Here is a 15,830-nt window from a genome sequence, read left to right on the forward strand (position 1 = left end):
TCTTTTTGGATTAGGTTGGTGATCTTATTTCTTTGGAATCCATTGGATGTTAGTACATTAGTGAGAGTGTGTAGTTCAGTTTTTAGGTGTTGTTCGTCAGCTAAGCGTTTTGTTCTGGAAATGAGTGTCTTGGCTACAGAGTTGATCTGGGCAGGGTGGTGGTGCAACAATTTTTGGCTTCTTCCATTTGGAAGTTGGTTCAGATTTTACCATCAATACTTTGCTAAGATTTTTAACTTGTTTTTATTTCTGTTTTTTATATACTTATTGTGTTTCTTTTAATTGCCAACTGAGTAATGGACACTACTACAGAAAATTGAAACAATCAGGTCATTATCCTTATACAATCTGTAGCATTATGGCTGCCTTGTATCAGGTGTGGACTTAATAATTGGTCTGCAAATAAGAACATGGCTGTGAAATCTGCCATTAGCGTAATTGTACCTAGTCTGTCTCTAAGGCCGTGAGTCTGTATGTGCTTAACTTGGATCAAACCACACTGAATTCATTAGACTTACTTCTGATTACCCACTGCAAGGATTGTGCGTAATTGGATGTGAATCCTTCTGTAATTCAGACCTTTATGTGCAGTCCACGATCTGAAGCCGATGCAAATTCAGATTTCTTTGGATGCCCAATAAAATTTCTGTCTTTTCTATTAAACTGTAAAAGATACTCATCCTGAATGTGATATTAGAAGCTTCCGAAATTTCCTCTCTGTAAGTCACCAATACGACTTCAGACACGAGATAGTGAAGTTATTTTATTGAAAATGTTGCTATCTTACAATGAAGTTTGGAAGAAAGAAAGTCAGCCAGAGGAAATGGTGGCTGAATTGTTTGGGAGTTTGAGCAGCCCGCCTAAGGCTTTAATATGTAATCTGATGAAATCTATTAGTATTGTACCCATGGCCTCCATGAAGCTTTGATTGAATTTCCTCTTCAAAATGTTGAAATAGAGCAAGCTTTCTTTTTACATGCTACATACTGTATGTAAACATTCTACATGCACACGGCAAGTCTGGAAGACTCTGGTGAGAGATACAACAGATACTAAAAACTAAACTGGAAGAAGTTAGAAACATTTTGAAATGAAAGGTGGACTAAGGAATCTTTCATAAAGAAAGAGAAATAAACACAGAAGTCAGAAATAGATTTAAATAATAAATAATATAGTCCCTTAGTGATCACCTAATTGTTAGACTCCATTCCTTCCTCCACATTTTACTATTAATGTTGAAGTTGTTAGTTTTCCAAGTATTTTTTTTTGTTTTCCCCCTCTTTTAAATAAATCTAAAGTTTGGGGATTTGCTTTTGGACTTTGTTTTTCAGGGAACTTGGGTGTCAGAAGGAACTTTTACTCATTCTTCCATGCTATTTAGGACATTTTCCTAAACCTAACCCATTCCCTCACAATTTTTAGTGAACAATTGTTTTGGACAGTATGCTCCTCTTCAAAAACAAACAAAATCTAGTGAGGTCAGTATATAACATAAATTATATAAAACTTAATTATAATTATAATTAATTAACAAATGCCCCATATATTAATTAAGATTTCCTCAATATATTTATTTATTAATTTTTTTAATGCCACCCATCTCTCCTACACGGTGATTACAACTTCATGAAAATAATTGAAGGGCTGTGTCCTTTTGCACTGTAGTATGAATCTACAGTATGTCCACAGTTCCTATCTTCACCCAGAGGTGCTGGTAGAAAATGTGGAATTATGTCTAATATGGACTTTAAGATTCAGTTACAGAGGAATCGATACAGTACAGGTTCCAGTGGCTTATTTTAAAGAGTTTTGGCAGCTTCCGCCATTTTAACAGCTGCAAGAAAAGAAATTGCAGAGGAACTAATTCCTTTTAGAATATTATGAATGATCCTTTCCTATTTTATAGATTTTATAGATGCTATCATAACTAAATTGTGTGTAGTATTAGATGGTTATTATAATATAATCATCAGACCAGTTATAAGAAGGTAAAGCCGCTTTGATATTTAATACTTTTTAAATGGCTCCTCAGGAAACATGCCATGTTGGCTATAAATGATGGCATAATTATTAATGATGTAATTAAAATTTTAGGCAAAACAGAAGCCTGCTATAAAGATAACATTTATGTTATGATGTGTACATCTCTGTGTGTGAATGTATTCAGTTGAAATTAAACAGTTGCATTTATCTAAGGAAGGGAACCTGTCTTGAATGAAAATGGGAATAAAACGTAGTTAATAAGACAGTGAGCTCTACAAATAATAATGGAATATAATAGAATGCAAGGTGGAAATCTGCTTCAGCCATTGCAGTAAATTGGTTGATCCTCATCAAATGAGATTAAAGCACAAATAGGTGGAATTATGGCACCAGTTGGCCTTCTGTGTGCTTTGATGCCCCCATGGAGCTTCTGTTCAAGTAGATTTTATGTTTTTTTGCTAGGTAAATAGAAAGGTAAAGGAGTCCCTGAGGATTTTACTTTACTAGTCGTTGACAACTATAGGGGCTGGTGCTCATCTCTGTTTCACACAAATAGAAGAATTATATAAAAAGTAAGAGCATTGTTTGGTCAATCATTTATCTCAAAGGAATGGTAGACACCCTTCAGAGATCCAAATTTACACTATTATTATATATAACATTTGAGATGCAATCATAATGATTCTTAATTCCCTTTGTTCAGAGTATCTTCCATTTATGCATCACAATCAAGCTAACCATGTCTGTGTGTATATATTGTACCATATTATTCTTGTTTAAAAATACATCTTGGCTATCAAGATTTTTGTATGACATAGACATAGATCCAGCATCACATGAATAGGTTGGCATCTATTCAGACTCACATTTCAGTACATTTTCCAGCTGATGGCAGCCGCAAGCAGCTACATTCATCCATATAGAATTAGAATATAGAAGCTAACCATTTTATTATATTCTGCTATAATACAGGATTACTTGACTTCCCTTGGAACAGATAGGTAAAGGGTTCAATGGACCTTAGAGGAGGCCACTCCTGAATTTCTTGTGGCTCCACTACGATTCAAGTTTAATTCCCAGTTTGATTCCTCCCTATCTGGCTAGGTGATTCCAAACACGTTCTTTGTTTCTTTGATTTTCATCAGTGCTTCTCCCAATGGATTGTAGGCGTTATTAATTCTACATGTTAATTTGTAAACTTGCTATCGTCAGATAAAACCAAAGGTTACTCCGCTAGAACAACTAGCTCCTCTGTAACCCTAATTTGAAGTGTATTGCACTAGAATATTGATAGAACGGTGATATGGTCTAGTCTACTTTTGTCAAATGGTATCACCTCAGCATTAGCACCAGGGCTCAATTTCATTTATTAAGGCTCTGTATCCTTCTGTTCTGCCTTAGGGTTGTCCATACACCATTGTCAGTTACATTTGTTGTTGTCTCCGTGTAACACACAAAGATGATGAAAAGTACAAACGGAATCGCTTATAGTCATGGTGGTCTGAGTTGTCACTTGTGCACAAATTCATTGAGGTTTCTTGTCATCCTTCATGCTTGATCCTCTCTCTCTCTCTCTTTTTTTAATTTGATTTATATGCCGCCCTTCTCCGGAGACTCAGGGCGGCTTACAATGTGCTAAGCAATAGCCTTCCTCACGTTTGGCATGTGCTAGCAGACAAGGGCTAAATTACTGTAGTAAACTAATCCTGGATCAACAGGTGAAAAAAATAAAAGGCTTTAGAGGTCCATTAATATTATCAGGAAAACTTACTGGTTCAATTCTATTTATCTAATTATTTGATAAATTCCGGTTGCCACCACGAGCTCCAGATAGTGTTCAGTCCTCATTTTCCCATTGCAACAATCCTGTGAAATAGCTCAGGCTGTGAGATTGTGATCCATGTCTTGAAAGGAGGGATATGGATCTCTTTCAGCACTTAATTGCTACATCACACAAGCTTAATGAACATAGCCTTAATGTCAATAATTCTATCCCTTGCGCTCATCTAGCACTCATCCAGTTGCTGAAATAACAATTGGTGCCAGGGTCATTAATAGTATGACTTTATAAAGAAGCCAAGTCTTTCTATGTATGGTTGAACATACTTTGGTTTTCATGTGACCTAAAACTCTGATAATATCCCAGTGGAGCTCACAGGACTGAATTGTAGGATTCACAAAATGCTTTCTAAAGCTTGTTCAGTTATCTCATTAATGTTTCTTTCTCTCCTGACCCCCATCCTTACCTCTGTCTTCATATTGCATGAATGACTCTTGAATCCTAGCACGTTTAGCAAAAATGATTCTCATTGGTACTACAGTGGTTTAAAGCACCCTGTTATTAACACAGCTGCCTGCAATTTACTGCTGGTTCGAATCTCTCCAAGGCTCAAGGTTGACTCAGCCTTCCATCCTTTCTAAGGTAGGTTAAATGAGGACCCAGTTTGTGGGGGCAATAAGCTGACTTTGTATAAATATACAAAAGTATGAAGGCTATTGCTTAACGCACTGTAAGCCGCCCTGAGTCTCCGGAGAAGGGCGGCATATAAATCAAATAAAAATAAATAAATAAATAAAAAATTGAACAATGGCAGACATGCCTAGAATTGTATGGAAACCATACAAAAATGTTTCACAGGCTGGCTGAAGTATTTCAGTATGTTTTATTAACTTGTTTTGTTACATCTTCATAATGTTCAGATAAAACTGTACCTTGGCACCAACTACTGAGGAGCGGAATGTTTTGCAATTGCAAAAGCAGAACAGGAATAATTAAATGGAACTGTGAAGGATAGAGGGATTTTACACACTTTTTTTTTTCCTCCCAGGGTTTTCATATAAGATTTTATTTTGCAGTGGACTGAAGCCTAGTAGTGCAGGATAAAAATAACACATTTCCACCCAGTTTACAGGGAAATAGTGGAGAGTGTTCAAGATTTCAGAAAGAATGGTAAAGACAGCTTAGTTGCAGGGGCTTTAGGAAAGATTTCTCTCTATAGTTATACAGCATTTATTAATTTAAGAAAATTACGAGATAACTGCAAAGTGATATTGGCCCCAAATCGAATAGCTACCATAGAAAACATTAAAAATTGAAGTGAAAGAACTGAGAGTTAAACTGCCAGATCAGCCATTAAAAAAAAAATCTATCAAAAGAGAGCCCAAGAGGAGGGAAATAAAGAAAAAAGTCCCCATGGCCATCAGGATTATGATGTATAAAGAGAATCATTGAGCAAAACCTGACAGAGAAAAATGAGAGAATTAGAGAAAGAAAAAGCAATCGAGCAAAGAACAAAGTTCCCCAAACTCTAGTAAGAGCCTACTTTGAATTCAGCTGACGGAAGACTCTTTTAAATTACACTGACATCCATCATTAAAGTTAAGAGGGCTAAAGCATCATCTCTGGTTAGTCTCTTGAAAAGGAAGGGAAGTCCTGGAAGTGTTTCTAGGTTGGAAACTTTTGGGAGCCACTTTGGTCTAATGATTAAGGCACGGGTGTCAAACTCGTGGCGTCATGTTGCGGGCACGTGTTGTTTCACAATGTTTTTTTCCTTTCACGGAGCTGGGGTGGGCGTGGCCAGTGCATGATGCATCCGCCACACAGGCCACCCAGTTTGACACCCCTGGATAAGGGATCAAGCTAGAAAGCAGAAAAATGTGAGTTCTAGTTCCACCTTAACTATGAAAGCCAGCTGGCTGACTTTGGGCCAGTCACTCTCTCTTAGCCTAACTCACCTCACAGGATTGTTGGGGGAAAATAGAAGGAAGAAGGTGTGTTGGATATACTGTATTTGCCAGCTTGAGTTATTTGTAAAGATAATGAATGAATGAATCAACGAACAAACAAACGAATGAATGATGTTCTGCATTCTATTCCAATTTCCACTAGATATAATCCCATGAATCTACTCAGTGGTGAAATCCAATTTTTTTTACTACCGGTTCTGTGGGTGTGGCTTGGTGGGCATGGCAGGGAAGGATACTGCAAAATCTCCATTCCCACCCCACTTTGGGGCCAGCCAGAGGTGGTATTTGCCAGTTCTCCAAACTACTCAAAATTTCCGCTACCGATTCTCCGAACTGCTCAAAATTTCCACTACCGGTTCTCCAGAACCTGTCAGAACCTGCTGGATTTCACCCCTGAATCTACTTCTCTTTTAAAATTATTTGTGTTCCTTGCCATCAGTTAACCTTATATTACAAATTACATGATGTTCTGCACCATGTGAAACGACAAAGCCATTTTGACATTTCTTTAAATTCATGTTGTTTACTTTGTTGTGTTGTTCTGTTTCCCCGAACTATGTCCGCAAACTCTGAAACATTCATGTTATTTTCCATTTTCCCTTTGTTAAACATTACTTCTTCACTTGTTTTTCTCTCTCTCTGTGACATTTCTAATTCTTTTCATTATTTTATTTGCTCCCCTCCCCTAACTTCCTTTCCTCTTTCAATTTATGAAATAGTGATGGGTTATTTCCCACCCTGATGGTTACCCTGACAAACTGACAACATGGCTTCTTGGATTTATGTTAACTGAAACCAGCATCCAGATAGCAATGTCTGTGTGATGTAGGCTTTTCAGTTGGCATGGCAATGACACGAAACTAGAATTACTAGGATTTGATTTGGTGTCTCAGAATGGGGGGAAAAAAAGTCAATGACAACACTGCTAAGAGCTGAGTACATTACAAATGATTATATCAAATCAATCCTTTCCTCCTAAATTGTATTATTATTGTTACCTAGTATTTAAATGCAACAGTTCTTTTGGCTAATTAGATGTCTGAGAGTAGATTTTTGCCCATTAAGACAATTTATCCTGAAAGATTTAAAATTACTATTAGTAAGCAGGCAAATGGTAACTTTGATTTCCTTCTGTCTCCATTCCTGAATTTACTACCATTTTCTGACATCTTTGTTATAGAGAAGCAGTTACTCAATGTTTATTGGTATTGTTTCCCAAGATTTAAATGAGATATAAATTTTTATAGCAAGCATAGTATTTTAATGACTGTTTCATTATTTTACAAGGAGAACAAGAATAGATACAAGAAGTAATATTGACGGACAGCATGCCATTAAATAAATAAAACTATTGCTTGAGCCATTTGTGTGCAAATCAGGATCTTCTTTCTTTAGTGCTTGGTTGCAAAATTATATACAATCCAACATTGCTTGGTACAGCATAATAACAACAACAAAAATAATGTTGTGTTGTGATGTTATATTGTCGTAAACTTGTAATTATGAAGTAATTCTCTGCAACTCTTATTCCAAATTCCCTAATTTCCATTCTTATTTTTAATTTTAGGAAGGAAGGTAGACTAATGATCACGTGAGCATATTGCTATTACAGGTAGTCCTCAATTGAGATATGCCTGCAATTGAGCCCCAAATTTTTATTGCCATGTGAGATAATTGTTCAGTGAGTTTTGCCCCATTTTATAACCTTTCTTGCCACGGTTGTTAAGTGAATCACTGCAGTTGTTAACATGATGGTTAAGTGAATCTGGCTTCCCCATTGATTTTGCTTGCCAGATTTTGCTTCACAAAATATGATCACATGACTCTGGGACACTGTAACCATCATAAATACATGCCAAATTGCCAAGCGTCCAAATTTTGATCCTGAGACGGTGGGGATGCTGCAATAGCTGTAAGTATGAAAAACAGTCATAAATCACTGGTTTCAGTGCTGTTATAACTTCAAACAGCCACTAAACAAATGGTTGTAAATCAAGGACTACCTGTAATTAATTCTTGCATGTAGTAATTGTTAGGGAGCTGGATTTTAATGAACCTCTTTCTTTGAACTCTGTTTCGCTCTAAACATCTTTCTCATGTGCTGGGATTTTTTTAAAATTTAAAATAGAATGGAAAGAGGTTTAGATAACTTACGTTTAAAGGGGAATTGGTAAAATTGGTTCCTTCTTTCATAAGTGTCAATCCTCTCAAGGTGAAAGCCAAGAACTTAATAGAATATAGCTGATGACCAAAGAGTCGTCTATCTAGAAGAAAGAAGAGTAACCGTCTGGTGGGATGGTGGACCAGCCTTTGGTACTGAAGACTTATGAAGGTCATTACATTAATGTGGATTTGCCAATCAATTTCACAGAAAGCCAGAGTCCCAAAGGTGCTTTTCCAAAAGGCAACTGGACTTTCTTTGTTTTTCCTTGAAGACGTTTCGCTTCTCATCCAGGAAGTTTCTTGAGAAGCCTTTTCACTTCATGTCTTGGGTGAGAAGCAAAACACCTTCAAGGAAAAACAAAGACAGTTGCCTTTTGAAAAAACATCTTTGGTCTTTGACAACCGTGTTCTGGATGACTGAGGATCTCCATAGACAGCTAGAGTCAAATAATTTGTTTCATCATCTACAATTTCTTATTTTGAGAAAAGTCAAAGAAATTAGAAATACATCTTTGGCAGTTGCTATAGATAGCTTGTAACCAGTGAGTTATGGATAAATGGATTGTTTTATTTTCAGTCACTTTTGTCCAGTGTGGGAATAAAATCACCATTTTATAAGGCAAGAAAATTGGTGGCAACATTGTATGATAGGATGAAACTGCAGTAAATTCCTCTCTGGCATTCTAGTTTCCTTGACTGTTTTACATTTCTCATATACTGGGATTTTGAATAAAAGATTTGTATAATTCGTTTGTCAAACCGTCCAGTGTTACCCTTATGAAATTATTTTCCAATATTGCTTTTTCAAGTTATGCTGAAGCAGGTGATATTCAGCACTTGTTATGTATCCTATTTTTCACCTGCATAAATATTTTCTTGCGATAACTTGAAGCCCATGATCAGGTTAGTTCTTCTTTTCTTCAGTAATTCTATTCCTTGTTTTAGAGGTTATAGCAATAGTACCATTATTACTACAAGCTAGAATTTTTACTTCTGTCCATATGGAATAGAAGAAACATAAAATGTAAATCATTTGAATTGTAGCTGTGAAAGTTGGGTGATGGACACGTATTCTGTGTTTTCTTTGAAAAATGTAACAAATAAGACCGATTTTTTTATTTATTATATATCAAATTTAGAGATGCTGATCTCATTCCCAGAGCAAATCTGTGATACACTTGTTTTAAATAGAAATAGTGAAATTATATTTATTTACTTACATACTAATTTACAAGTTGGCTCCTGTCTAGTAAACCATCAAAAACTCCCAGGCTTAAAATAACTTTAAAGGGTTCTTTTTTTAAAAAATTTTTTAAACTTTTATTAATTTAAGAAACCACACAATACATTTATAAATGCAAGTAAAACAATTTACAACAAGTATCATCTTAATGACATCTACCTATAATATCTGAATTGTTATAATATCAATATCCTATATTCTTCAATATACATTATTTCTCTCACCTTATATAATGATATTATTTTATTGATATCTGGTGTCTCTTTCTTAAATTTCATTTGATGTAAAAATTTATTTTACTCTATTGATATCTTTTCTTTTATTTAATTTTTCTTTCTTTCTTCTTCTCTTTTTTTTCCCCACTTCCCTCTAACCATTTATACCACTTTTGCCAGACCAGATAATATTCAGATTCTTCCTTTCCTTGGATCTCCTTGGTGAGTCTATCCATCTCAACGCATTCCATAATTTTGGATATTAATTTCTCTTGAGTCGGGACCTCTTCTTGTTTCCAATTTTGTGCGTATATAATTCTTGCTGCAACTTTAAAGGGTTCTTTATAACCTTTTCATGCCTCTAGTTTTTAGAATCTAGTAAAAGCTGCCATCCAGGCAGATTCTCAAAATCCTTGCAAGGGCTATAATATCAGAATGACTTATGGAGACAAGCACATATAATTGGTGCATGGTTTAATCCCTCTTCTCCTGTCCCCTGCCACCCGCCTCCTCTTTTAGCTCATCTGCTGTCAGCTAGATGTGAATATCTAGAGTGGTGTTGCTGCAATAGGCCATTCTCAGAGAATGACTTAATGACAGGTTGTAGTTGCAGCAAGTAAATCTTGCCAAATGTGTCATGGATAGAGATTGATATTCATTCATGATGAGAAACCTTGTTGGAGGACATTTATTTTGACGTTTATTTCATCATTCTTATTTTGATGATTATGTCATCATTCAGCACACTAGAATAAATATACAGTAATCATGAAAGTTAAGCTTCGACATATTTAATCACACAGGGAAGTCAGAGAGGGGGAGAGGGAGGGAGGGAGGGAGGGACGGAGATCCATCCATCCATCCATCCATCCATCCATCCATCCATCCATTGTGGCATAATTGCTTGCTCGATTCTCAATTCTCTTTATTATTCCCCATAATATGCTTGAAAAGTTTTATTTGGATTTCAGAGACTATAAAGCTGCCCTCGTTTAGAAATATAAATGTAGAAATTACTGTTGCACGTTTGACAGTTGCTTCCACTAACAACATGTGTGCCTTTTTGCAAAGACAAAGAAATATAGATTTCTTCTCTCTACGTTATCATCATAAACCAAATAGCTTTTTTTCCTCCTTCAATTGCATTTCCTAGTTTTACTGCTATCTCCTCTTCATATTTAAATTACTTGCCTCTATTGGGTCAGTCTTGGGTTCCTTAAATATAACAAAAGCAGATGTCCTGAGGGAGGAGGAAAGTTATTCAGAGTGAAAATGTTTGTACGGGGATTCAGATTTCAGATTTAAAGAGCTCAAACTGGGGAATTGTTCAGAGCTGATATCCATAACTCAGTCCAGTTTTCTGTGTCTTATCTGTGTGCACATCACCATATTCTTCTATTTTCGAGTGCCCCAAAAGGCCAGGATCAACTAAACATATGTACTTCCCTTATCTTTCCAAGATAGCACATAAATTTCTCTTGTGTTGCTCCATGATCAGAATTATTAAGTATTTGGTTCAGCTTCTCAGTGGACATAATTTCCTCAATATTTTCTTCACATCAAGTGTATATTGAATTTTTACTGAAGAATACACTAAGGACAATCTTTGCCATGTTTTTGAAGCTTGCAGCTGACAACTAGAGACTTATTTTTTGTATGAGCGCCTTGATACTTGTTTTGCGGCTCTAATATATCCAACCTCAGTGATGGATTTTGGGACTTTAATAGTCTCATTTAAAACATTAGCTATCTAATTGCTTCAATGTATTTGATTAATTGTACCCTGCTTTGAAAAGTCTAGGAAGTCTGAAAATGAACTAATAGAGGTTTTGAATTTGACCTTTTTAATATGACTTGTAGGAGATTTCAAAAATATGGTTTTGCATCTTGTGAATGTGACTACTGGCAAGTCAAGGCAGTTGAAATACGTCTGTTCTGTATTGAATACATATAGTTGTGTTAAGCCCTGCTAAAGTGAAACTAACCTTTAGATGACCCTAACTGTTAACTTCAACTGTTTTGGAGGGAAACATAGAACATTCATATTTGGGCGGACTTTTTTAAGTATTATGATTGGTTGAGGCCCAGTGGGAGCAGAGCAGGGGTGGGTTCTATTTACCTTTACTACTGGTTCGCAATGGGATCACACACGTGCAGATCGCTGATGATGACATCGGGCAGTGGGCAGGGCCTCCCGCTGGTTTTTCTACCGGTCCAAACCGGAGGCAACCCACCGCTGGCCCAGAGTATAAATTACAGGAATTTGCCTATTGTTGAGCAGTTCCAGTTGACTCAATAAATGCTGTTGTATCTATACTGTCTATTCTTGCCTACCGCAGCCCAAAACTTTATTTATTTATTTATTTATTTATTTATTTATTTATTTATTTATTTATTTATTTATTTATTTATTAGTCCAATTTATATGCCGCCCTTCTCCGTAGATTCAGGGCGGCTTACAATGCATTATAGCAGTAGCCTGCATACTTTTTTGTATATACCTGCTTATTAGGGCTTCCCCCCCCCCAAAGCGGTGTTGTTCTATACAAAATTGGCTTATTGCCCCCCACAATCCGGGTCTTCAATTTACCTACCTCGAAAGGATGGAAGGCTGAGTCAACCTTGAGCCTGCTGAGATTCGAACTTGCACTAATTGCAGGCTGCTGGCAGCTAAGTGCTAGCATTAATAGCACTTTAGTCCGCTGCACCACCAAGGCTCATAATAATGTCCTTTCTTATTTTGCAAATATATTTTGACCCACATATTACCTTGTAATATATTGTAAGACGGTGATTTCTATTATTTTGTATTACTATGCCTTCAAAGGCTGATAAAATCACTGAAAATTAATAATATATGGATGGTGAGGTGATGCCATCCCTGCACTCGTGCACCCTGCATGAAGAAAGTTTCAGCAGTTGGCCCAAAGAAAGTGGTGATGATTGAATCCCTATAAAGTAGGAGGATATACATTGCGCAGACCTGACATTTGTCAACACAAAAGAAAAGATGTGTGGATTGTTGAACATCCGTTCCTCCCTATCCTATTCTTCATCGCAATACTAATAATCTTTATCTTGATTAAGGTACTTATCATTTTATTTTGGCTTCTTTCTTTTTTAGGTGAGGATGTAGCTGATGATTTTTGTGCTGATTCTCCATCGCCTTCCAAAACAACAACTTGTGAAGTATCCTGTGGAATGGATTGTGTTGTGACGGAGTGGTCGCAATGGTCCCCTTGTTCTCAGTCCTGTTCCAATAAAAATTCAGAGGGCAGGCAAACCAGAACAAGATCTGTACTGGCATTACCAGGAGAAGGTAAACAATGGTTGTTGTTTTTTTTAGCTTATTTGTTTGTTTCCAAATAGAATTCCTGTCAAGTACCAAAGCTGGCATTGTGCTTGGGAATCTTTGCCTATCAGAAGACACTGGATATGCCAAAGTTTCATTCCAGTGATTTCCAAACATGTAGATCACAGTCTTCAGATCACCCTTGACTTGCGAAAATGTATTTGTCTTTAGGATGCTGTGGAAGCCAATAAAAAAAAGGTAAAGGTTCCCCTCGCACATATGTGCTAGTCGTTCCCGACTGTAGGGGGTTGGTTTCAAAGCCGAAGAGCCACGAAGACGTCTGCGTGGACATGTGGCCAGCATGACTAAATGCCAAAGGAGCACGGAACACTGTTGCCTTCCCACCAAAGGTGGTCCCTATTTTTCCTACTTGCATTTTTTACGTGCTTTTGAACTGCTAGGTTGGCAGAAGCTGGAACAAATAACAAGAGCTCACCCAATTATGCGACACTAAGGATTCAAACCGCTGAACTGCCGACCTTTCGATCGACAAGCTCAGCCTCTTAGCCACTGAGCCACCGCGTCCCACTTGTGGAAGCCAGTATATGAAGTGAATAAAAATTATAGAAACCTTTTTTTGATAGGGTTAAGTTTTCAACATAGCATTTAATTCTTTTTTTCTATTTTTTTTTTTTTAGTATGACCGTAGTGCAGTTTGTTTCTTATTCTAAAGTCTTTACAGTTTTATACTAGGGACTGCCATATTTGTCAGAAACCACAATCAATAATCGTTATGAACATGGTTGGCTAGAATTATCAGATGTAAATTTTTAAAAAGTAAAATGATTTGTGTATGTTTGTGTGGAGAGAGGGAGGGGGGAAGAGAGAGAAAGGAAGGGAGAGAGAGAGAGGACGAAAAGGATAGCATTCAGGGAACTTGACTTTTCAAGGTTGTGTTCTGTTTCACATTCAAATTCAGTGCCTTCCCAAGTGAATTATTGTAATAGTTTTAGTAACAGTTATTATTTACTTGCAACTTGGGGAAAAATTAAACCTAGAAAGTTTTGCATGTATGTATTTATTAGATTTTTTTATCCCACCTTTATTACTTTTTATAACTAGCTCAAGGCGGCAAACATATACGATATTTCTTCCTCCTCCTGTTTCCCCCATAACAGCAACCCCGTGAGATGTATGTATGTATACATATATACATATATATAGATACACACACACATATAAAATGGCAATGCGTGTTCTTGGTAATGAAAGGAACAACACATTTCCTACATCCAGAAAAATGGAAAATTAATCTGGATAGTTTCATGTTAACGTGAAATGTATTTTCCTGCATATACCTAAATTCTGCTTAATTCTACCCAGTTAATGGATCTCAGAGAAACTAAGCTAAGGTGCTACAATTTATTCATCTGGTTTTTATTTATAAAATAAGTTAACTCTGTTTAAAATTTACAGAGTTAATTAAAACAGAAGATGTGACATTTCTGTTACCCATGGAATTGATCCATGAGAAGAATATTGCACAACACATAAAAATGAAGAAGAAAATGGGGTTCTAAAAAACAATCTACTCACATACTGTATGTTAATATATGCAAATGTAATATATTTACATATATTAAATCATCCTATTTGTAAGGTCCTTCGGAGCAGATTTTAAAAGCCTGAATAAACGTGCAAGTGGAATAATTTGTACTGAACATGTTGAATATTATTTTTTAAAGAAAGTAGCTAAAATTAATGAAAGAATCATACATTTCTTGCTCAGTGAATCAATGTATGCATAGCAGCAGGCAAGAATAAATGGTTAATTTAATCATGATATTAATTTAGGGTCATTGACTCTTAGTAACCATATATGATCTGTCTTTAGCTTGACCTTTAGGTCTCTCAATGCTTCATTCACTGCTGTCATAATTAAGTCCATCCATCTTGCTACTAATCATCCTGTTCTGTTTACTACAACTTTTTGTCAGTATGGATTCTTCAAAGGAGTTGGGTCAGGACATGATGTGCATAAAGTGCAATAGTTTATACTTGATCGTTTGTATCATAAGTGAAAATTCTGGATGGATTTGTTCTATGATCCATTTGTTTATTTCCTTGACTATCCATCATCTCAAACAGGGGTGACATTCAAATTTTTTTCCTACTGGTTCTGTGGGTGTGGCTTGGTGATGGGGGGGGTCATGTGACTGAGTGGTCATAGCCAACTTGACATCACTCACGGCAAGTTGGGGCGGTATCACCCCACCAAACCATGCCCATCAAGTCCGAGAAGGAGGAGAGAAACAGCCACATCGAATACTGTGGCAGAGAGAAGCCTCCATTCACAGAGGAGTTGCTGCTCCCCTTATGGCCCCCCCGGCCTCCTCCCTCCCAAGGACTACCTTAAAGGGATAGGCTGCAGCAGTTCCGCTGTAAATGGAGGGAGAAAATTTTGGATTCTCTCTGCTGCAGCATTTAACGTTGAATGCTGTGGCAGAGAGAAGCCTCCATTCACTAGGCGGAGCTGCTGCTCCCTTTATGGTCCCCCTCCCTCCCAGGGATCAGAGTAAAAGAGACAGGCAGGCTGCCACAGCTCCCTTCCAAACAGGCTCCCTTCCCTTCTTGGACATACACACAGACCGGAAGGGGTGAGCAGCGAGTGGGTGGGGTGGGCGGGGCCAACCGGGGTGGTTTTTACTGTTTTGGCGAACCACTTCAAATCTCCACCACCGGTACATGCGATTCAGTCCGAACCGGTCAAATTCCACCCCTGAACTCAAGCATTATATAAAGTTAAGCAGAGGCAATCACCATGTGTAGTTACTCTCTGTAGTTCAAAGACAATTTAATCTGTAAAGGTGGAATAGGAGACATCAGAGTTTGATGTCTCTTAAACAAGTGTAAATATAGCAACTATATATTTTTTTCACATAACAATAAAACAACGTTAATCACATAATTCCTGTGGAATGAAGGTTCATCAGCTGTATAGAAATAGAAATCCTTTAATAGATATAGGAAGATGTACACTTATTGCATCCCAATTATCCTGGCTTCAGTTACCATGGCTTCACAATGGAGCCTCCGTCTCATAGGTAGTCTGCTGCAAAGCTAGTGATTGTCCTGGAAAAATGGAAGACGACTACAACTCTAGACCAATCCATACAGTGTGGAGGAT

General features: G+C 37.0%; 1 protein-coding gene across 1 annotated transcript in view; it reads left to right on the forward strand.

The window, feature by feature from the left end:
- Positions 1-15,830, forward strand: part of THSD7B (thrombospondin type 1 domain containing 7B) — a 550,701-nt gene that overhangs the window by 294,127 nt on the left and 240,744 nt on the right. Inside the window, exon 8 of the mRNA XM_060687945.2 lies at positions 12,476-12,670. Coding sequence (XP_060543928.2) covers positions 12,476-12,670 — 195 coding nt within the window. The remainder of the gene's footprint in view (positions 1-12,475; positions 12,671-15,830) is intronic.

This window comes from Pantherophis guttatus, chromosome 1 (genome assembly GCF_059756535.1).
Source record: "Pantherophis guttatus breed Tessera chromosome 1, ASM5975653v1, whole genome shotgun sequence".
Classification (NCBI taxonomy): Eukaryota; Metazoa; Chordata; class Lepidosauria; order Squamata; family Colubridae; genus Pantherophis; species Pantherophis guttatus.